This window comes from Aulostomus chinensis, chromosome 8 (assembly GCF_037954235.1).
Source record: "Aulostomus chinensis isolate RoL2024-O1b breed Wild chromosome 8, RoL_Achi_v1.0, whole genome shotgun sequence".
Classification (NCBI taxonomy): domain Eukaryota; kingdom Metazoa; phylum Chordata; class Actinopteri; order Syngnathiformes; family Aulostomidae; genus Aulostomus; species Aulostomus chinensis.
The window spans coordinates 17593358-17618102 of NC_141327.1; the positions used below are offsets into that span (position 1 = coordinate 17593358).

The window sequence follows — 24745 nt, forward strand, 5'->3', positions numbered from 1 at the left end:
TACAATGTCTGTGACACCCACACAAGATGCACTTTCAAAAAAAAAAAAAAAAAACAGAAAAAGAAAAGAGGAAAAACCAAAGGTTATTTGATTAAGTCACAGCAGTGAGGAAAGTTAGAAAGGTAATTCCCTCAGTGCATACCACCATCACCTGGTTTTACATTTCATTTTATGTCAGCAGAAAAAAAAAAAAAAATTGTTGAATGAGCCCACAAATGCACAAGGCTTCAAATAAATATCCCATAGTTTTTATTGAATGAAATATTAAACCTGTCGTAATGGTGATTTACACAGGAGACCTCAGAAAGTCTGGAGAAAAGCGGAGAAAGTCGGGAGGCACTGAGTTCACTTTTAAAGGCCTTGGAGAGTTTAGAGGGATTGGCAACCATACACAGTCAACTAATACCACAGCAGCAGCAGCAGCAGCAGCAGCAGCAAAGAGTGGCAGCTGAGAAACACAGCCAGTAACCACGGCAGGAAAAGTGTGCAACAGCAGTAAGAAAGAGGTGAACAAGGGCAAGAATAACAGAAGCTTTGTAGGAACAGAAATATATAAAGAAATAGTGTCTTGGGATTGAACTAGGAAGGACTGGAGGGAGTGGATACTGAAGGATAACAGCAAAATCAGAGGGAGACCCTTAAGGTGGAAATAAAAGCGAGGATAGAAGGGAAGGGAAAGAATTAAAGGATGAACTCATTGGTTACCTGAGCGGAGCTGTTTGATTCGTCCATTGTTATTGGATGTGTTGACTGGCAGGAAATCCTTGAACCAAGTAATTTCTGGGTCAGGGTTTCCGCTAGCAGCACAAAGCATGGTGGCGGTCCGAGAACGCTCCACCACTTTCAGCTGGGGACCCATGTCTATGGTGGGGAACCCCGAAGGCAGTTGGTCCTCTGCAAGAAGGAAAAATATGGGACAAAAGAGGTGGACATTGGCACAGAGGACAAAGCAAGAGGAAATCGTTCAATTTCGTCCTTGGGAGAATTTCACACCATCAACAACTTGTCACTGCTGCAACTGGTTTTTAAGTTCACTTGAATCATAGTTTGTGTTTGCCAGGGCCTCTTCCTGCCATTCCCATCATGCCCCGCAGAGATCTTTTTTGATTTCCATCAATGGCCATCACCTGAGATCCACTATCTGTCCCCAGATCACTAACCAGAACCCCAGTAAACCAGATTCTCCTCCAGATAACTGCCTTCGGCCCACTGTGCTTACCAAAGTGTTTATTTCCGATGGAAATGCCAAGCACTCTCCTTGAAGTGCACAGAGGGTTTGATAGCACTTCAGACTTGCAGCGTTTGGTTGCTATAATACAGGGTATCCCCAGAAGTAAAGAGGTCCTCACAAGGTACCTCCCCCTGTTCCTGCTCTGGGTGAAAGACAGACCCAGAGAGATATTTTGTGGTTGAGGCAACACCTCGACGGGTACAATCATTCAAGAGTTCCTCTGCTGTTGCTTGTCACCACTCGTTTGCAACGATTTGTCTTTGTGGATGACCCCAGTGTTTTACTTTAAGTTGAATATTCTTAAACCCTTGGCTGCCGGAAAACGATGCCAAGATCATGCTGCTGGCGTAAGGCATATGCTAACATTGCATTAAAAGCATTGCACTTCGAATGAAAAAAACAACTTCGAAGACCTCAGCTGAAGGAAACGATCCAGTGGTAGACACTGGTCCTCAGAGTTAGCCTTCCTGTTTCTGCCTATTTCTTTTGACAATCCCTCTTTCAACTTTGGTATGTAACACATAAGATATAATCCTGGAACCCCCTCTTTCAGTCTTTGTGGTGTATGATGACGTGTCTGGGTGTAGCTTCGTATTTACTGTACAGATGTGAGAGTTACCTAAATCTCTCCGCAAAAACTATTACTTAATGTGGTTGTCGTTTTTTTTTTTGTTTAACTGTTTGGGCTCAATATGAGAGGACTTTTAAGACATTAAGAAACAGGTAAAGCCCTGAAGTGACACTTAAGAGTCAGGAGAGAAACGGGTTTTAAGCGACATACGTTGGTCAAACTCCAGCACAAAAACGAGTTTCAATTTCGAGTCAGAACGTGGTGATCCCTTGAGCGCTAAAGCCAGACTTTTTAAGGATCCAATATTGAGGTAACTGCTTCTCGAATAAGAAATCAATTGAAAAGCAAATACTCTGTATTCTGCTGGGAATCTGTTACAGTTCAGCTACACTTTTTCTCCAGTTCTGTCGCTAAGCTAACCACTTATCAAATAGGCCAATATGGAAAGATCCACTGGGACCCGCATCCTTTTGGGATGTCAATTCAAATGTTAATTCATAGACATCCCAGGCAATTAAATCAAACTTTAGGAGTCATTTCACTGTGTTGGAAGAAATCAAAGGCAGTGGGACAGTTTCATTTAACTGAAGTGGGAGTTTTAAAGAGAGGGGAAGGGACAATGCTTCAAGAGGACTGGGAATCAAGATGCCTGAACTCAGTGAAATTGAAAAGATATCTTATTCTTGCCTGGAATCATCAAAGAAGGGAGGATCAGTTTTTTTTTAACATGAATAATTAACTTTTGCTTTGGCGCAGGTAAACAGTCAGATTCATGAGTCATCCATAAAAAAGTGGATAAAGAAAGACATAAAAGACAGATGAGGAGAGAGAGTGTTCCTGCTTGCACTGTACATGATCTAGAAGGCTGTCTGTTTTAATTATTGCCCCCCCCCACCTGCTTCCTCCCCAGTATACCCAGAATCCTTTGAGACTTTATCCCTCTCAAACACACAGAGCCTCATTAACGGGAAATCCTAGCGCTGAACCCCGCCAAGGAGATGCTAATTCTGGTACTAGCCCATCGAACCATAGCCAGCGGGTCGTGAGACAATAGTGCATGTGTGGCCTGTTAATAGCTCCGGTTACAATCAATCACAATGACGACAAATGGAAACACGGATATATTAAACTGAGAGAACAAGATGAGAAGGTGTTTGTGTGTAAAAGTGTGTGTGTGTGTGTGTGTGTGTGTGTGTGGTTAGGTGGCAACATTTTGAAATTGAGATTGGGACAAAATAGAATGAAATAGAATATTGAGACAAAGAAAGAATCCCAGAAAGGAAAACAGACAAAAAGAGTGAGTGAGTGTGTGTGTGTGTGTGTGTGTGTGTGTGTGTGTGTGTGTGAGAGAGAGAGAGAATAAGAGAGAGAGAGAGAATAAGAGAGAGAGAGAGAGAGAGAGAGAGAGAGAAAGCGCGCACAAGGGACCCATACAGCATAACAATCCTGATTCTCTCTGCTTTCATTATGCAAACGCTTACTTCAAAGCCAGCCCCTCATAGGCAGGAATAATGCATTCTATTTCATCTACCTGGGGTGGGACCCTGCGCTAAACATTGAGGACGCACAGTTAGAATGCTACTCCCTCAGATCGCACATCTCCCTTCTCTCAGCCCCTTTTCTACAACTACTCAGTGTTGTAGATGTGTAGAGGTGGGCCAGGACTTGTAAAAGTAGATATATATTGGATGAAACATGTGTTTAGTCACTTTTGGGGTATTTACATTGACTTGCGTTTATTTCCTGGAATCAGTACTTGACTCACATTAAGTTTAATTATTTGTTTTTACTTCAACTACTGTACTATCTTTATATATTTACTGAAAATCGGAGCACTTGGTGATGTAACTGCAGCCCGAGGGGAAAATGCTGATCCTCACAATCTTCCTAAAATTGACCAAAAAATGTCTATCAATACTGGCTTTTACAGTCAGTCCTCTTTGATGTAATAGTGGTGCCGTAGAACTCTTTAACTACTGGGACATATAAATACAGCACTAATGCCTCTATACTTATATTGATCTCTAATAGTCTCTTTCCATTTTACATATTTCCTTCGTTCTTTCCATTCTTTATGCCTCCATGATGGTGCCGGTCTTTCAGGTTGTCATTCTGTCTGATTCTTATTACTGTGCTATCTCAGCAGCACCTTGAGGGAATTTCTTCAGATTTGCCACAAACCTCCGCTGAAGCTCAAACATCTTGAACTTGAAATATTTTTGTTGTCAAAGGTCATTGCTATTTGAGATGCGTGCATATGTTAATGTCTGTCCCATTCTTGTTAATGTGATATCTAGAACAGAGATTTGTTTTTTTCTCTCCCAAATTTGCCACTAACCTCCACTGGGACTTGAAGATGAATTGAAAAGACTTTGGTGGTCAGAGGTCAAGGTCACTAATGTCAAGGAGGCATTCATGCCATGTGATATTTTTAGTTTTCTCTTGAAAAGTATAATTTTTTGAAATAATAAACATAAAATTTACAACAAAAGCTAATGACATTGCATTATAAATCCCTTTGGGGAGATGTTTTTCCTACCCTACTTAATTATCCACTGACTTAAGAATTAGCCTTTCACACATGTTTTGTGTCCAAGTAACTGGTCTTAAGTCTGGTGTGTGTCCCAAAACGTGGCTTACGTCATACGCATATACACATATTAACACATGCCCAACACCCGCCCTCCATCATTCATCATGAGGACGAGTGTAAGCAACACCAAAGTGTTTTCAGGACGAGGCTGCTCCAGTGTGTGTGTGTGTGTGTGTGTGTGTGTGTGTGTGTGAGTGTGTGTGTGAATGTGAGAGAGACCGTGCAGCCAAACAGTCAAGAACCCCCTGAGGTCAGAGCAGATGTGTAACCCTACGCTCCCTTGTTGACGGAACCTCCCACTGTTCGATTTGGATGTGCTCCCACTCAAGTGTTTCCACTGTGTAAGATCCAGATAATTTCACAGCTCATAAAAAAACCCGTCTCACAATCATGGGAACTGCTGTGCAAACACTGTGCTCTTTATATGAGGTCCAAAATGAAATTCACACACATCGCTCATTGGATTTGTCATCTACAAATCTGGTAGACAGCAACTCTGGTCTTACAATCATGGGAAATAATGCATTAGCCACTTGCCCTATCAGAGACCTGAGTGTAATATGTACTTCCGAAAACAACTCTGTTGCTGTCAGTCACGGCTGACCCCAGGGATACAATAAAATTAACACCTGCAACAACTGCAATTCCTCATGGTTCCTATACATTTTTACTGGGACTGTGCCTACATTCCACTTTGAGAACACCGGCCTATTTATGACAGGCAGAACTATATAGGATCTAGGGAACCGTTAGCATCACTGCACAGCAAGAAAAATACTTTGAAATGAATTTGAAAGAGGGGGGAAAAAAAGCCAAGGAGTAAAACTATATGCCAAAAATCCTTGGTAAAGATCAACCAAACTTTACAGAATAGTGCTGACCCATCTTGGATGGCTGCGCTCACTTTTCAAATCCATCCACAAGTAAGATGGTTAAACGTTTGATCTTTTACACATTGAGTGATTGCTACAATAAAGTCCCGATGTCAACATGTTCCCTTATGTCTGAAGGGCGGTGATTAAAATTTTATCCTCAGCTGAAAGAATTGGATAACAATAAAATAATAAACCAACAAAACATGCGGGTTTTGCTGGGAAACCGACCCAAACACAGGCTTATATGAGCCATGCTATCATTCTTGGCCAGTGGGCATGAGGCAATACTCTGTCGAAAATAATACACCGAGAGTTCAACAGCAGCAAAACGAATGTATTTCAAATAAAAATTTTAATATACACAATTAAAACATATAGAGTTGAATAAATATATATAATTTGAAGCCCTGTAGTGGCCATTGAGATTTATACATGACTTTTTGAGACTAGGAGAGACTGCAATTTAGTTATTTTAAAGCCACAAAATGTACATTGTTCCTTTAATTTGATGACTTTGTTGCCAGGAGATATAACTTTTACATTAATGTTATTATTTTGGGGCTACTAACACTTTTCCAAAAATGTAAATTACCTAAATTGAAGGAATAAATTATTTCTCGTGCCCTCAAAATAACAAAATTATGCAAACTCGTTAATGCATCTGAACATGAATACAGATTTTAATCACAAATGTATTTAACTGGCAGTATAACATTTTTGATATGGTGTTACTAATTTTGCTCTGATTTTTTTTAATTGCAACCTACGTATATTGTTTGTTTTGTGTAAAGATGCAAAAGCAACTCCATAAGAAAGTTCTTTGATTTAATTCGTTCGCCTCTGAGTTGTGTTTCAGATGCAAATCTGTTATACGGTGGGTTCTGAACTTTTTTCATACACTTTGCGAGAAGGTTCTAAACAAACAAAACAACCCACGATTGAACCTAAACCCACATTGAAGATAAAACAGAAAAAAGGTCCAAACATTAGAACTCAGACTTTAGTCTCCTGTTTGTTGTCCAAGACTCACATTTTACCAAACTATGAATTATACAGTATTTGTCCGTACACGGGATCCTAAAGGACATCATTACGTTAGACTCATTATTATTTCAGCCATTGCCAATCACAGCCATTTACTGGAGGCCAAGATTTCAATTAGACTGGTTCTAATCCTCTGTAATTAAACCGGCTGACCTTAACACCGGATCCCTCCTGTCAGACAGTCAGTCAGTCAGTCACTGGAGCTGAGTCTTTACAGGGGCCAGGAGAGACCAGGAGACATGACTGACAAGACTGTGCTTGTGTGTGTGTGTGTGTGTGTGTGTGTGTCTGTACCTGAGTGAACGTGGGTGTGTGTTAGTGTGTGGGTGCAATTTCTAGCTGACATTTGCACTGACAGTCTATCGGGAGCTATTAGCTGCTCCCAGGTGGCCTCTTATTCATCCACAACACAATGACTCCTCAGAGGAGTAGAAAGAAGCTAATCACTACATAAAGACTGAATGTGTCAGATTGAGGATAAATGTTTGTGTGTGTGTGTGTGTGTGTGTGTGTGTGTGTTTGCTTGTGTGCATGCGCATGAGCAGTTATATTTTCAATAAAGTGGAAGATTGGAGAAGAGCGGAGATTCCATCAAGGGAAAAAGCAGGAAAAATCAAAAATAGAGTCAGATGAGCGAGAGCAAATACACAAGCAGGCATGACTTCACACACGTGCACACATACACACACCATGTGAGACAGGAGAAATTCTGGATGGATGGAACTGAGTGGTGCAGGGGATGCAAAGAGTGGTCTGATGTGAATAATTTAGAAGCTGTTGTGTTGTAGACCTGAGAGCATGTGGGGAGACTAAAATTGAGAAGAGAAAACATGGAGAATGTGTAAAAAGATAGACAGGAAAGGAAAAAGGGGGGAGCGTCAAAGAACGAGACAATTAAGAGGGGAAGCATTTGGGGAGACAAAAACACAGGCTGGCGAGACAGAAAGAGAGCAGAGTAGACAGGAAGAACTGGAGACTATGTATATTATCCCTCAGAGAGACAAGCATGGAACACAGATAGATAGAAAGAGAGAGAGAGAGAGAGAGAGAGAGAGAGAGAGATGGTAGAACAATAGGCTGCATGTCCTTTCCCCACATGCATCGACTGTAAAGGCAGGCGATGTGATTATCCACACTTGAGCAGCTTCACTCACTAAGACACTCTTGAGCTTCAAACTACCGGTGCATAATGTTCTCCTAATGGACTCTACTAACACTAACATCACTATCTGCATTAATGGACTCCTGCTCACACTAGCAAACCATCTACAGCCCTGGACAACAGCCTTGCGAGTGCACGTATTATCTTCTGAGGGATCATTCTCGAGGCCCCCAGTTTCATCTGCATATGAATCCTCTTTACATCACAAGAATATTAGTAGACAAACTTCAAGAAAAAGGGCCTTTCATGGATTTGTCGTTCGTATTTCTTAAGAACTACTCAGCTCATTTTCAGTTAGTTATAGATTTTATTTTTTCTAGAATAGCTTTCTGTATATTTTCTGATGCCTATTTTCACGACGCAGACTCTTGAAAGGTATGTAGACAGGAAGACGAACCAAACTACATTTTCTCACTTCCTCTAGCGATATATCAATACATTTGTGTCAAATATTGATTTTCCCATGAAAACAGCTGGCTTTCTACAGGATTTTTCAATCACTGTATTGATAAACTATTTTTGAAAAGTTATTTATGTTAATGACGCCATTTGCCAAAACTGTACTGTACACTATGTTGTCTCATGTCAGATATTCGATTCAGTGACAAGGACACTGCTGAATGATTATATGCTTTTTGAATTTTAATCAGTATTTTTTTGATCTTCGGCTGCACAGACATCATGAACGGCTGTACTGCGATACCATCACGACTCCATCGCTATACAAAAGTTCCTTTGATTCTCAACTCTGAAGAACAGGGTTGTTGTTGTTTTTTTTTTGGAAAACAAATTCCCATTTTATCCATTTGTCCAGAACTTCTCAAGGCATGGAAACTGTTATTTTCAGATTCCACCACTGTTCCAAGTTTTCTATAACCACATAAGCCCTCCATGTACAGTTTGTATTCCTCCAGAGATATAAATATGTAGAAAGTTTGTTTTGTCATTTACAATTACAGTTATGTGAAGCATAAACACAATCATTTGTGAAATAAGAAGTGTTGCATAGTGATGTTTCACTCTACCAATGTGCTGATGAATTTGTGTTGGGATACTAAAAAGTGTGCTTGACAGCTCGATGGAAGCATTTTGTGTGTGTGTTTGTGTGTGTGTGTGTGTGTGTGTTCTCACTGACCTCGTAGCACACTTAGTCTGGTGGAGGCAGTGAGCTCTCCTGCTGAGTTGGACGCGTGACATTCATAAATAGCCTCGTCTCTGGGAGTTCTCAGAGGCTGGATCCTCAGGACCGAGCCGGAACCGTCGTCAAACTCTATTACCTGTTTGGGAGAACAAAAGGTTACACCCACCTCCTCGAAACTCAACAAGCTTTCCATCACTGCACTCTGCTACAAAACAGGGGAGCAACAAGCTTTTTTCAAATGCTCAGGAAGCAGGTTTACTGCTCTCACTGTTTGGTTTTTAATTTTACCTTCATGGCAGCTCAGTGACAAACATTTAAATTTACTGGGAGAAGCTTAGCGCTGGAAAATATAAGTGGGGTTGCTTATTTCTTAGTAATGTTTGATGAATATGATAAAAGATGCCTCTGAACAACTGGACCGTTGACTTTAAAATACTCCTGCATGAGATTAATACACGCTTGCAAGGAGATCAGATTCACAGTTCTGAGAAGGCTTCAGCTGACTGAAATCCAATAAAAGGTAATTCCATAACAACTCAATTCTGCTCAGATCAGCGGGGGAAAAAAATATACTGTAGGTTTACATTGGGTGGATTAAAAAAAAATCTCCAGGTGATTTAATCTCAAATAGGACAGCACCCAGATGAAACTAAACCAGGGAGGAAAGCAGACTTTTGAAAGTGTGAAAGCACCCTGAACTGAGGGTGACTCTGACTGGCTAAAGGAGAGAGGCCGGTTCCACTCCATCTCCATCCATGGATGACTTGTGAGGAGTGAAATAAAATTGAAACTAGTAGCCTCAGGGAAGCTTGTAAGGCTGATCACATAAAACGATAATGGAGCTCAAAGCATCATCTGATACATGGAACAGTCTGAGCGGTTCCTCTCAGGTAGAACGGTCGAATCTAAAAAACACGACAATGCTATGTACAATCCGTTCAAGGTGCTACATCAGTCAGAGGAGCAAAAACAAGTCTGTCACATGCTGTAGTACGAATCTGTACCCCAAGGGACATCAGTGAGTCCAACGAAGCATGCTTGTGGGTGAGTTTTGATAATCACTTTATTAAGAATTTTGGAATTAAAAAAATGTTCTTCCTGTTGGTCAGACGACGGTGATGCTCCCAGCAGAGAGACTTGGTCAACAGCATGAGCCAGGCCTCCATGATGGGGCTATTTTTTTCTGGGAGCTGTACACAACAGCTCCCACTAATAACAGCATGGACACAGAGGATTTTCCGTGACATGACCACATCCATGGATACAAATCTGGGAAAAAGAAATCATACCTCAAATCTCTGGTTGCTGACTTTTTTGCCTTTCTTGTTCCAGACGATCTTGGGCTGTGGATCTCCTGTGGCCTGGCAAACAAATGACGCCACTCCCCCCTGAACTCCTGTTTGGTCCTCTGGTGTTCGCGTGAATCTTGGGGGTGCTGTGTGGCAAAATGGATTTGAAAGTTAAGTGAAGTTCAAACTCTGTGTGTACATGGAAAAGAGACATTTTGATGGACAGCTGGGCAATTCTCTCAAATAAATCACATCAGCATCAAATTATAAAAGCAAGAAATCTCCGTCTGGATGTCTGTGTGTGACATGACTAACTCAACAACTCTTCATCTGATTGATGTCAAACTTGCCATGTGCATCGCTGGTACCTCAAGGAAGTGCAGCGCTGGAGTCTGAGATCTAAGAATCTAGGGTCTTAGATGACTTTCATAATGACAGACTGAGATGGCACACTGAGATAAAAGACAGGATTCTAGATAACTTTGATGCTCTCGCTCTCTTTCTCTCGCTCTCTCTGTCTGTGTAAGGATGATCAAAGCAGTCAGAGATCAAAGATGATAGGATAAGAGAAAGCGTGCACCGCACTGACTGAGATGAAAGAATGAATGAGATCAAAATCAGAACGACTACGGTCATAGTCAGACATCAAACAAAACGCCTTGCACGAGATAATGGGGTGGGGCACAACCACTGCACTCGTTACGAGCATATTAACACGTATACATGTATGTTCTCTGATGGATTAGTCGGTTTTGTGCACTTAAGCAGCATATTTACCACTGATACATTTATAAAGTCGTAGTTCTTAAGTTCAAGACATGGTTGAACTCATTAAAGAGTGTATGAAAGTGCCAGATGTGTGCGAGAGAGAAAAATGATCCAGTCCCTAAGATGTATGTGTTTGTGTGACAGTCAACCTATTCCTGCTGTACGCTCATAATATATATATATATATATATATATATATATATATATATATATATATATATATATATATATATATTCATTAAGTATCTGTTAACAAAGCTGCTGTGTGCTTTGTGTCTGTCTTCTTTTCTGCACACGTGTGTGCACGTTCCGCCATGTTTTTCTCTCTGTCCCTGCACCACCAAAGAAGCTTAATATTTCTGTGCCATAAAGGATTTATGAAGACTTACTCCTGACATGACCACTAAAGCCCCTCGTTCGAGGGACGCCAACAATATCATAACCACAGCCTCTGCTGGATTGTGACATCACAACATCAAAAAGATTCGGCACGTCAGTCACGGCACGTCATCGCCAGCTTGCCTAATGGCATTCCAGCCAAACCAGAAAATCCCTACTTAAAGGCTTACCGCCAACTGCCCTGACAAAGGGAGAGGAATTGCTTTTTGCTGTTTAAAATGAGGGGGGGAGAGAAACTAAGCTTTTCAGAGAAGGGGAGAAAAAGTGAGTGTGCTGAAAGCGTGGGGAGAACAGAACAGGGGAGCGAGTGAGATAAAGGGAAAGACTGAGAGAGACAGATGGGGAGCAGAATGGGTAAGGAAGAGAGAGCCTGAACACAACAGAAGTGGAGGGAGAGAGGAAGACAAGCAGGCGGCAGATAAGAGAGAAGAGAGAGGAGGAGAGAGAGCGAGAGAGAGAGAGAGAGAGAGAGACAGATGTACTGGCAAACAGGAGCAGGAGAGCCTCAAGCTGCCCAATCACCTCTACACCTCACTGGCCTGAAGTCGAATCCACCTCAGTAACTGAGTTACTGTGGGTTTGTGTGCATGCGTGTCTGTTTAATTTGGTCTATGTGCAGTATATGCAAATTTATATGCAATAAGCTCTCATGTGCATGTGCAGAAATGTTTTGTGGGTTCAGCGTCAGTATAAGCAATAAACCAGCACTGAAGTGAGTCATCAAATGATGGAAAGTAAATAACAACTGATTCATTCTTTAAGTTATTTATCAGCCCTGTCCAGCTCCCTAAATGTCATGATCTCCAGCTCTGTAAACTGATTTTCATTTCTTTTTGGTTAGACACCAACTGCACTTACCATATTCCACCATTATTCATTCCACTTTTAATTGCATAGTCATGTTTAATGCATTTAATTGACGATATTTGCACTCTGCACTCAGGTTTGCATATCTTATACTTCTAATAATACATTCATTCTCAATATTTATTTTTGCACTGTTGCACTGTTTTTTTCTTGTCAAACACACACACACACACACACGCACACACGCACACACACACCAATATGTGGAATACACATCTGTACATAGTATTTTTTAAATGTTTGTTCACCTTTGTCCTGCCTGTTGTCTGTGTTTGAGCTAGAAGTCGATAAGTTCTTAGAGGGTAGCAGGAAATAAAAAGTCATATTCCTTGTATGTTCATATTTAAGGCCAATAAATCTGATTCTGAATCAGTGTGAACGAAGAAGTCACGTTTGGCTCCGGAAAACTGTGAAAGTCAATCTTTTACAAATTGATTATGCAGTGTCATCTGAAAATCAAACAGGCTGAATATTCACCAAAAAAAAAAAAAAAAAAAATCCATCAGCTGCAGGCAACCTGCACACGTACAGTATGTGTATGCACATTTACTATCATGCATGCTTGTGAAGCATGAGAGAGAGAGAGAGAGAGAGAGAGAGAGAGAGAGAGAGTGTGAGTGAGTGAGGGAGAGTAAAACAGAAAGAATGAAGAGCGGGAGAATCGCCCTCTTAATCCGCTTATAATCTCTCCCCCACAAAACAAATGAAAAGTGTAAAGCCAGCAGAGCCATACTAAAAGGAACCGTAGATCTTTCAATTGCTTTTTTATCTTCCCCCTTCCCTTTATCTCGCCGGCTGATCCCTCTCTTCATATATCTCATGTTTGATTGTCTTAGGTTCACGCTTTCTCATATTTTGCCCCTTTATCTCTGTACGCTGCTCCTAATTCTGCCCCTCCCTCGCCCTCCACAGCTGCTCTTGCTGCTACCTCTTTCATCCTCCTCCTTGTTACTCTTTCTCCATCTCCTCCCTCCATCTCTGGGGTGTTATGTAAGTCCTCCTGTCACATTGACTGACTTAATGAGGGGGGGGGGGGGTTTGCAACCGTATGCTCTACTCTTGTCCCAATTCACGGTTGTAATTCCTCCACTCTCTTATTTCTCTCCTCCCCACTCTTTAAATGCTTTCTTTTATTCCATTTTTTCCTTGATTTCCATCCTCTTGATTTCCACTTCTTTTTTCCTCCATCATCACTCTCTGAGTCCATCCCTCCATCATCTTCTTCTCCACTACCGTTCTGTAACTGTTCTGTCTTTAACTAAGGATTAAGCATTGACATTTGGGCCAAGCGAGAGAGGGAGGAGGGAGGGCACTGTAATATTTCCAGTTGTTTTAGGGAAGAAGGCCTGCAGGTTTATTATTTCAAAAGATGTAAAATGAAGAAATTCAAATGTAAAGTTGTTTTACAGGAAAAAAAATTTGCAGCAGTGTACATCACCAGATGCTCCTGACAGACTTCTTCATTTTCCTCAATATGACCCAAGATGAAAGTGAGGGGAAAACGAGTGAGTGGGAACGCAGCGAGAGATTTAGATGGAATTAGACAGTGCCAATCTTCCCTGCTTGGTGTGTGTGTGTGTGTGTGTGTGTGTGTGTGTGTGTGTGTGTGTGTGTTTGTGTGTGAGATGGAAGGGTGGAGGGAGGATGGCCTACATAAAGGTTGACATGAAGTGGGATCTGATCTACACAGCAGATGGCAGGGATTACAAAGTCAGCTCCCCTCTCCAGACCACTTTTAAGTCAAGACGTGTGATAAACTTTGATTCCAGGGGCTAAAAAGATTTTTTATTTATGTCATTTTCTGAATTCAATATGATTCAATGTAAAATAAGTAAATAACTGCATACAAAAATTGCCCTGAGTTTCTTTCTTTCTTTTTTTTTAATACACATACGTAGCGTGTTAGCTACAGTAGAGTAAAAACCGAACAGTATCAGCCACCTTTATTTTGAAAACTGTGACAAACATTAAACTGTTTAACTGAATTAAACGTGAACCTCTAAGGTTCAATTGCGTAGAGACTAAATGAAGCTGAGGGTGACGTGTAGGGGACTACAGGGGAACTATAGCTGGCAGATGCAGTCTGAACCTACAGGGATGCATGGAGAGAGAGAGAAGGAGTTGGTGAAAACAGATGCTCGCACAAACCTTCAGGGAGTCTGATTTACAAATGTAAAATAGGGAAGTGATATGAATGTAAGAATGGAAAGCAGTAAACAGAACAATGGGGAGGAGAAACGGATGGAACCGAGGAGGATGTATGCCTTTGATTGTAAAAAGTGGAGTTTTGAATGTGATGAATCTCTCATAATTCATTATGTGTGAAGTGTGTGTTTAATCCCTGGGATCCCACATTGGATTAGGAGTGGGCGATATAGATTTAAATTTGAATCTGGATTTTTTTTTTTTTTTTGGCAGTGCTGATGGAAATGGTGATATGGAAAAAAACAAAACCCATAAAACACAGCATGCACACTCATGAGAGTCGTGCCAACGCATACACTGACATAAAAAAGTTAGCACACCGATTAAACCGACAGAAAAGTATCTGCAATAAAAATTTGATCCACAAATCAAAATTCCAGTGACAAATCGTACACAACACCAAATACTTGGTTCACCAACATTTTGTTACGAAAAAAAAAAAAATGTAATCATTATTCTCTCACAACGGCTTCTCAAAATGACATTCACTGTCACATTTGGATAGGGTGAGGAAAATATTGGTTAGGTTTGAGATGTGAAAGACTCAAACCACCCAACCTGCAGCATATAATGTGTACTCACTCATGTTTTACCAAAAGTGACACCAGGAATGTGTGTGTCCACCATGAAAAAGGTTCCACACTGATTTAACATTGGCGTTGTTTCTATGGTGCTGCCATGTATTTGAACACATTACATGCCAGCACCACATGAAATCAACACGCTACCCATTTTCTGTATGATGGCTTTGACTTTAAGGGAGAATTTGGATTTAGAGACATTGAGAAAGATTAATGTTTGTTTTTAAAAAAGAGCTAAATGAACTGAATAAGGCTATGGATGGTGTTCTGCGCGTCAAGAGAATGAAATAATAATGAAATAAGACATCTGTGTCATTCATCATGGGGCTACGGGATCTGAACTCCTCCATTCTAACACACCTTTTCCAAAACTCTACTAAGTGTAGCATTTTCCGTCCCCCCGGGGTCTCGTCTTGTGTTCTCTAAATCACTTAGCTGATTCACAAAGGCAGACAGCAGACAGACTTACCTAAAAGAAATTAAAAAGAAAAAAAAAAAAAGATGGACCCACTCTGTCTGAGCCTGCGAAGTAACAAACCGAAAATAAGATGCTCCTACTTAGATGTTGGTTAAGGATTACGAGAGAATATAGAAGGAGTAAGATAAGCTTTCATTAGAAAAAGGCAAACAGTGGTATAAGGAGCCGGAGGGGAAGCCCAGACATTTACGAGAGCTAATCCTGACTGTGAGTAAGTGTGTGTGGTTTTGGAGCTGAATGCTTGGCTGTTTCTGCTCACAGGTTGGACCATCCCTCAGAGGAGGAAGGGGATAAATGGTTATTGAACTCCCTGATCAGATCGATACGAGGCGCATCCCCTTCGCTCACGTTCGCGAATGATCCTGGGTGTTTTTCTGTTGGAGTGGACTCGTGTTTATGTGCAAGAACAGGTTTCGTGAGTATTCGCCTCAGTGTTGGCTGTTTAGATCACATCTGAAAAGGCTGCTCTAGATGTCAGTGCCACTTGCCAAGCATCTGTGCGCTTCATATTTCCCCGTGTATGTGTGTGTGTGTTTGTGTGCACTTTAGTTGATAGTTAGGCATGTAATGAGTAATTTACAGCGCTTGCCAGAGAGAGATCCAGCTGTATAGTGTTGTGTGTGGTGGTGGGCGGTTGGCTTGACGACTCCTCAAATGAAAACTGATTCAGGCTTGTCAGACAAGTTGAGGAACGAGGCCAATATCGGGGCCTGAGCCAGGGCCATGATAGTCAGCCTCGAGAGTGGGTGGGCAGCTGGCCAGCACCATAACTTAAAACACATTAACATCAAACCGACACATTAAGAGCAAATTATCTGCTGCTCGCTTTCATCCCAGAAATGAAATTGGATTGCTGAGGCCAATAAACACAGAGGGACAGCAATCACCCTTCTGGAGCATACACGTTTGTTAATTCGAAAACATTTGGCGAAATGGGCTATTTAAACATAGTAGATTGAATTAGACACAATAAAATGCTGTAACTTTTGATCAAACTTCACATTAAAATATAAGATGTTACATTTATCAGTTTCCATTTATCTGAACCAATCAGGTGTATTCTTCCCCCGCTTAAAAAACAAACAACAAAAAAACAAAACCTGCATGCTTGGGCTTTTTGTGCAACTTGTCTTTTGGCATATAATGTAGAGTCTGTAATATTTTGGACAACTTCCAGGTGATGTCACAGAGCATCACTTCAACAATACCATTTTAACACGAATGCAGTTTGGATAAAATGCCGATTTTATTGCTGGTAGTAATGCATGTCCAATTAGCATGCCACTTACCCACCATAGCTGCCTCAGGGTCTGGCTAGTGCCGAATTAATCAGGGTTAATTTGTTAGAAACACAAGGGGAGGAATTAATCAAATAGGGTTTTCTTTTATACACAGGCCATTAGAAACACATGGGCTGCCCACTGGGTACACAACTTTACTGGGTCAGTGCTGGCTTCCCATAAAGAACAACACAGGGTTTTCTCAGTGCTGGTCGCAGCGTATTACTTACAGACCAGCGCTCCGCTAAGTTAGAGCTAAGCTAATGCTATGCAGGCCTCTTCACAGATGGGTGAGTCTGCTAAGCTAACGCTGAGCTAACGGTAGTCAGATCCAGTTATTCACAGATGGGCGCACAGCTATGCTATCTGCTAATAGCCTGGCTGGTGCAGCAGAGACACTTTGGCAGCAGAACAGCTTCATTTTCTTTCTCATCGACATGGACTGTGCTTCTCCCGGTCCAATCTGTCTCACTGGTGGATTGACATTAAGTGATAATGATGGATCACTTATTGGGGAAGTGCAAAGGGTCACTGTGCTAAGAACTGAGTGGGAACTATAGTCCCTACTCAGTTTTCTGCACCCCGTCTACCCTTAATATAAAATTCTACTTCTGAATCCAGAAATAATTAATCTGCCATTTTCTTTTGTGTATGACTTGTATGAAAATGTTTGTTACAGCATGTGACCAATCTGTCACTCTTCATGCAGATTTTGGCAATTAGGTTGATGGAAATGGGTTGTTAAGCATTTAAATTTGTATTTTTCAGGTTTACTGGCCGGCAAATCACCATCTGAGCCGTATTTTAATACATAAACTCAATCAAGAAAATATACCATGAATTATTGAAATAATGAATGAAATTACTTAACTTGATAAGCCGCATGTTAATTAAGGAAATCAAAAGGTTATTCATTTGATGCACATTCATTATTTTTTCCTTAACATCGAACACTTGTCTGGAGTGTCACATTAAATATATTTTATTTTGCTTTCAGTAATCTCTGTTCATCCATGAGTGGAAACAGTTACAAATTCACGCAAATTTCACTTTGTGAGTTTTGTCTTTTTAAAAAGGTAATGTACTTCTTCGAGACATCTTTGGTGAATAAGTTTGGAGTTGAGCTCTTTCTCTGGCATCAAGGCCATACACAGATTTCACTGTGAGTGGAAGGGGATTTGACGATGCATAATATTTAAATGTGAGGGCAGAAACACTGATGAAAGTATTTCTTGAAAAAACAGTAAAAATAGACGGTCCCTTGAATGCATCCTTGAAAATAAAATGAGATGTGTAGCCTATTGTGTGGCCTGGTATACATCCTTCAGATGTAGTACTAAGTACTGTAGTAAGTCAGTGCAAATAAATGCTTATTAAAAGTTAAGTATTGCAAAGAAAAATAAGTCTTCACGCTCAAAGGAGATCGTCTGGAGACCGAACAGAAGTTCTTTGCTGCTGTATTTGAGATAAATACATTTTATAATAGTTTAAATTGTTGCTGATGAATGCAAAACTTTCAAGGTTAACCATGAACAAATGGCAAAACCCATGCAAGGTAATCTATTATTATAAGGGGATGATTTTTGGTGCTTATCTTGTAATACTACTTAGTGAGACTATGCTGCCTCCTTGGAGGTGTGAGGTGTGAGGTGTGAAGCACTAGTTTCTTGAGTTGGAACCTATAAAGAGTGTACAGTATTTTGACCAGTGTGTATTTAATCATCCCTGTCAGGAACAAAGCAGAAATCATACTGCGTCTTCATTGCAGTCTTAACTACCACGGGCATATTTTGACATCCTGTACCATAGACATGGACAGCAATGTCAACCAGGTAACGCTTTGCACCTTTTGTAAGCCCTGCAGTATCAATCAGTCACCGAAATGAAACACAATCCATTGAAGAAAAAGACTCAATTGAGATGTGATTCTGTTTCACACCCTTAACTGATCCCTGGGGCAGAAACCTTTGACTTTTGTGACCCTGCTTCTTCATCCCATCCCAGGGGCTCCTGACAACGCTCATTCATCAGCAACAAAGATGCTCGCATGCCACTGGATACGTAACGGTATCTCATCTCTCGTCTACTCTAAGAACTCTGCATGCTTGCATATTGATATGCGTTGACTCCCGAGGACTCAATTGCATCACTTTGGAATAAAAAACAAGTATGGCATTATATCATAACGAATAAATGGTGCAATATAGTTTTAGCAAATTGAACAAAAAACATTCTACCACATTAAATCCTACTACTATAAATGTGTGTTTATATGTCATGTCAATCATGCCTGAACGAAAAGCCTCGGGGACAGGGTTTTTGGCATGGATACACATATTTCTCCTGTCTGAACACAGGCTATGCAAAGTTGACCTCTGCGGTTGTTATTTACAAAACTGACTCACTTGAGATTCAATTTTTTTTTCTCTGAAAGAACTATGAATCTTCCCCCGGAAAGATCTTAGCCCACTATACGTGTTCTGCGCTTGCGGTCAGCGTGGTCTGAACTGCAAGTAGCAGACGCAATGGGGTGTGGAGGTATGAAGTTGTGGCCTAAAGGTTAGAGAAGTTTTCGCATGACCAGTTGGCCGCTGGTTCAATCCCCTGGGGTAAATTTGGGTGTCCTTCAGCAAGGCCCTGAACGCCAACTGCTCAGCGGCCAGTAGATCAGACTGAACAGCTCCCAGGTGTGAATGTGTAACTGTCAATCTGATCAAGGCACTCTTGCAGATGAAAATCCCTCTCAGCGAGTACTGTTATGTCAGTGTTAATATTTTATTTCAAATATCCAATAAGTCAGTCCTTGATAAGCAAAACTACGTGGTAACAATGTTTTGTGTTAAAAACTAGCTTTAAATGCTAGACAAATGTAATTATAGGCTCCAGCCCCCCCCCCCCCCCCCCGTGACCCTCAATGGATAAGCAGTATAGAAAATAGATGCATGGGTGGGTGGACATATGTAATTATTTTCCACCAAAATTCAGGTCACGTAAGCTTAAAGTTGATAAAACTTCTCTCTAGAGCGTCCATCAGCGATTCCGTTTTTTTCCTACCCTGTGTAGATCCTAAACCCTTGAATATGCGCCGAATCTTTTGTTAAATCCATTGCAAATTCACCATTAATACTGCTTGGAGGTCTGCCCTTTGCACAGGATGTTATTATGGGGTGCGGTCACAAAGTCCAGAGGGATCAGAGAAGGCTGCAGGTGAGAGGAGCACAGTACAGGGGGGCAAACGAAGCACTCTCGGGTCAACACCTGGGGGCCATGTTGTTTAGGTCCAGCCTAACTGGCTTCGTTTGGCATTCAATGGATAACTTGGACTTAAACTCAATAACAATGAAACAAAATGCTCTCAAATTCAAATAAGTGGACTCCTATTGTTAGATGCTCTTAGTACCAAATCAGAGCCCTGAAGGCAAAAGCTTGGTAAAATACTCAGAGGCGACCTGAGATGACTCCTGTCAAAGCAGCTGGTGTTTGCTGTTTTGCTCAAGGACTCTGAAAGTAAAGTAGTGGTGCTGTCATTGCGGAAGATTGACCCAACCACATTTCAGATTCCAGTCAACCTCAAGGCCATGCTAGTGCTTGCAATATGGTGGAATGTTGGCAGGTCAATCAGTCATCACATGTGCAAGTTTTCCAATGTTGTGTTCAGGCCGAATATGTCATGAAGGGGAATATCATATATTCAGTAACAGAGGAAAAACAAGTTTGTATTGATGCCTGTGCAAGAATTTATTCAATATTATAATAAATTGAAATGCACAGCTTTTACATTACATACATGCTGTGGAGCGAACTGAAAGGTTTCGCATTACCTAGTTCCTCCTGAGGCAGAATCCTAAATATCACTCTCTCTTCCTCTCTCTCTCTCTCTTCCTCTCTCTCTATTTCAAAATGTACAGTCTGCTTTCTAAAGCGCGTGGTTGCGACTCAGCAGTACTTCCACTACTGTAGCCTCTGCAAAAGTAGCAGTTTTTGACTCGTGCGCGCATGCGCGCACACACACAGGATTTTTAATTTTTTTTTTTTATCAAATCTAAGCTGCAAAGGGAGAAACAACAGGTTGTTGGTTTTGGGGCAAACGCGGGTCAGCAGAATCAACCCTGTTGTTGCATTGTTTTGTGTCGTCCTGAATGACAGGCGGAGAGATGCCATTTCTCACAAAGGGCATCTCGCTGCGTACATGGAGCAGTGGCCTAGTTTGCGACGGGATCAGGGCATTACTCTTAATCCACCAGATAGATGTCATTTGCATGCACGCGCATATAAACACACTGAGAATCAAAAAAATGGTGGTGGGAGAGAAAGAGAGAGAAGAGGAGAAAGTAAAAGAGAGAAATGTATACATGAATACATCCGTTCGCACACGCACCCATCGGTGCCGAGCTGTATTGTTATGCCATCCCTTGTGTGATGAATGCACATATGGTACAGTGTCATGCAAGGATTCCAACTATGCACATGGGATACCGTTCCATCTGATTGCATCTCAGTACCCTCAGTCCAAGTGTGTGTATTTGAGTGGAACTTGTCCATTAAGCTCTGGTGTTTGTGAAGGTGAACAAACGTTCAGCAACTGTCCAGACACATGAGGCCTCTGTTGGCTAAAACCTCGTTATTCTTCAAATGTATTCCATTCATTTTGTATTACATTTGAGCTGAGATGAACACAACTGAAAGCAATTTTTCAGAGTGCATTTAACATTTCAAAACACCCAGACACGTGACACGCACCAAAAAGATGTCAGCGTCCCAGCAGCCTCTGCTAGAATTCTCAACACTCAAATCTCTGAGTCCCCACTGTTGATATTAAAAGAGGCATTTCACGTCATACACAATGAGATAAAAGAGAAAAGAAAAGCCTCTCCTCCCTTTCACCCCCCTCAAGCCCACTGTCCCTCCTTTCTCACCAGATTATATGGACGTGTCGAGAAGAGGCAGAGAGTGGGCGAGAAAAGAGCAATGGAGAAAGTCACAGTGAATGAGAGAGAGGGCAGGGAAAAAAATATAGACGGAGGGAGACAAAGTACAAATCCTTTCCACCCTTGCTGCATACCCCCTAACCCTCATGGAGGAAGCCCGGGATGGGAGCATCATCGTTTGATGGATGATTGGGCCTTTTCTGGCTGACCCTGGAACTTACACAGGGGACAAGAGGGCAGGAGGCTGAGAGGAAAACAAGAGTGGTTTGTGGATGTGTGTGCTTTTACTGTGCTCAGCGTGCTTTTAAAACATTACAGCAACAGGATGGCTGCCTCAAGCCTGTACTCGTGCGCTCACGTGTGTGTGTGTGTGTGTTATGGAGGTGATATATGTTTAGAGTGTCAGAGTGGAACAAGCTCAGAGTTACATGCTTAATGTTCTTCCTTCTATATATTGTTCCTCTAAATATTTTCACATTCATGGAACATAACGTCAAAAATATGCAAAAGGCAACTTTACTAGACACTGTTATTTCTGGTGTCTCTGCCAAGATAACTCCCAGATGTTAAACAGTCTGTGAATCAGCTTGACTAATTCCCCCCTCCCTTCTTTCTTCTCCATTATTCCCTTTCTATTACATCTTTTAGTCCTCCCACACTCCCATTCTGTCTCCACGTCTTTTATCCTTAGTCTCACCCCAAATCAGTTAATCTGTTTCATCCCCACTGTTATGAGACTGATATCCTCTCGGCTAATTTTCGACCTGACAAATCGACAGAGAAGTCATGTCTATTCAAGTCTGGCATGCAGGTGCAGGTTTGTGATACTTAATTTATGTGTTGCTTCGACTTGAATGAGTCCTTATGTAGGTTTTAAAAATTTCTGATGACAGATCACAAAAGAAGAAGAAGAAACAGGGAAATGTTGACAATAATCAATCCTAATGAGACGAGAATAATGACTCTGTAGTTTCAGGCAATATATTGGTATTATTTTATATCTGGGTATCAGACTACAGTTAATATTAAAAATGCATAGTTTTCTTTTGATGTCGCATCTTCCCGCTTTTAAAGGCTGAACTACAGTAAAAAGGATGTCATTTTCCGATCTTTCCAGATTGTCCCAACACTTTCATTCACCACATCGTCATTATATCCAAAATTCTGATGATAATCAAAAATCTCACTCTGCTGATTTTCTGTGAGGACACCAGCAGTCATCCTTACAACACTCTCACAATCGTGGTATCGAGGTATTTGCTCAAAAGTAATTGTAATATTAGGTATCAACCACATAGCCCGGCCTGATTTTTAATTCTAATAATGTTCGAAAGCTGAAATAAAGAGGACTCTGGTTTCTTCAGGCTTCCTATCATGGTAAATATCAATATATATCACCATGGAAAAAAATATACCACGATCATATTTCTGGAACAAATCTTACACACAAATCTGCTCTCACATCTGTCTTCTTTTTTTTACACGGCGGCATAAAAACAACGGAGTCCGAATAATAGAAATCATTTTCTGTGCATCAACAATCCATCAGCTTGAAATGTCAAACGCTAGTTAATAGAAGGTCATCAACATCTAGCAGAGCAAAGAACACCACATCCGGGCAGCGGAAAACCAATGAGGTCTGTCATCACCGAAAAAAAGAAAGGGGAAACCAAAGAGAGAGCGTCTGAGCAAGACAAGACGTGAAAGATATTCTCAGCAGATTATCAGATTTGTGGATAATCTTTAAATCATGTGTGCTTGGGAGATAAATAACTATGTTCCATGTAGATCCTAATACTGTATTATCAAAACATGCATAATACTCACAACCATCATACCAATGAGTTGAAAATGTACTCAGTGAATTCGATGAGCAGGCACATTCATCACAGTCAGGGTCACACACACACACGCACACACACACACACACACACACACACACACACACACACACACACACACAATATAAACACAATCATTCAAGCAGTGGGGAAATGATCTGATATGCCATATGTGGACAGTCTATTCATGCCGTGTAATACTGGGATGGACAAAAACAGCTGGCCTCATATCAAACCAGCTACCTGCCACACACACACACACAGAGTAGGGATGTGTTATCGCGGTGGAAAATACAAAATTAGATTGTTCTGTGTGCGTTCAAAAAAGAGGCTACATCTACGTGCAAATGTATGTGTGTGAAAGGACTCACAGTCAGCATCGACGAGGAAGAGGAAGCTGAGGAGGAGAAGGCCCGGGCTGGCAGAGTGCATCATGGGATAAGTCGACACATGCATGCTGTATCCACCGTGAGCTCACTGCCTCACTGTACAACAGGACGATAGAAACAGGCCCTCACAACCTGAAAGACATAGAGAGAGACGGACAGAGAAATTGAAACAGCAGCCGTTTGAACAGTTCCAAAATCGGAATTAAGACTGTTTGAAATATTATACAGCTTACACACAGACACACACACACACTTGAACTGCGTGAGTTCTCCTCTGGCCTTACACTCAAGTTCTACAGCTGCCTCTTCTTCCTTCATTAGGACCATACTCTCATTGCCGCAGGTATGTTGTGTGCAGTGTATGTCTGAGTGTGTGTGTTTATGAGCATGCAGGTGAGAGCTTTCACAAAGTAGCTGATGAATTTCAACTAATGGCAAATATTTAGCAATAAAACATCAGTCAGCTGCAAAGGTTCATGTTTTCATCTCTCAAGTAAGCACAAGCTTTAATTTGCCTGCAGAGCCTACAGAGCAGACTGCACTTCCTTACTGCATTTCCTCTCAAACCTACACAAGAACTGCCTGATATCAACGCAGTGAACGGTTTTAAAATGCATGGGTAGAATGAAAAAGGGTGCGATTGATGGATGATGGAGAGATTAAAGGAGACTGACTAGAGGTGGCTATGTTGCACCCTCTTGTCTGTCTCTGCTTCACCTCGTCGCTCCTTGTCTTTCCCACACACCTGCTGCTGATGTTTTCATGATACTGGACTTTTTAATTTTGAGCCATTCCACCTGAAATGGCCCCCCACCTTCCTAAAGGGTCTGATCAACATGAATTAAAGGGTGCTGCAGTGCAAAATCTGGAGAGAAGATCACAAAGAGAGGCTGCCTGCCCAAACTGACTGAAATGACAGCAGCTCTGTTCTTCCCTGTCATTGATAAAACAGTTGGTGTCAGCCAGGAGTGTGTGCCTCACTGCTGTTGTGCTTTTCTTCTCCTTGTTATTTTGCCTCAAATGCCAAGTATTTCCAAACTGCACTTTGTGTGTGTGTGAGAGAGATCTTAACTGTGCAAACACCAGAGCGAATAAGTGTGTGG

General features: G+C 41.4%; 1 protein-coding gene across 17 annotated transcripts in view; it reads right to left on the reverse strand.

Moving 5' to 3' along the window:
* Positions 1-24745, reverse strand: part of ptprdb (protein tyrosine phosphatase receptor type Db) — a 162315-nt gene that overhangs the window by 46187 nt on the left and 91383 nt on the right. For all 17 annotated transcript variants that reach the window (XM_086211380.1, XM_086211377.1, XM_086211385.1 and 14 more), the window contains 4 exons: positions 23625-23774; positions 9907-10052; positions 8612-8753; positions 706-894 (listed from right to left, as the gene is read on the reverse strand). In XM_086211380.1, coding sequence (XP_086067506.1) covers positions 706-894; positions 8612-8753; positions 9907-10052; positions 23625-23709 — 562 coding nt within the window. In that variant the 5' untranslated portion in view covers positions 23710-23774. The remainder of the gene's footprint in view (positions 1-705; positions 895-8611; positions 8754-9906; positions 10053-23624; positions 23775-24745) is intronic.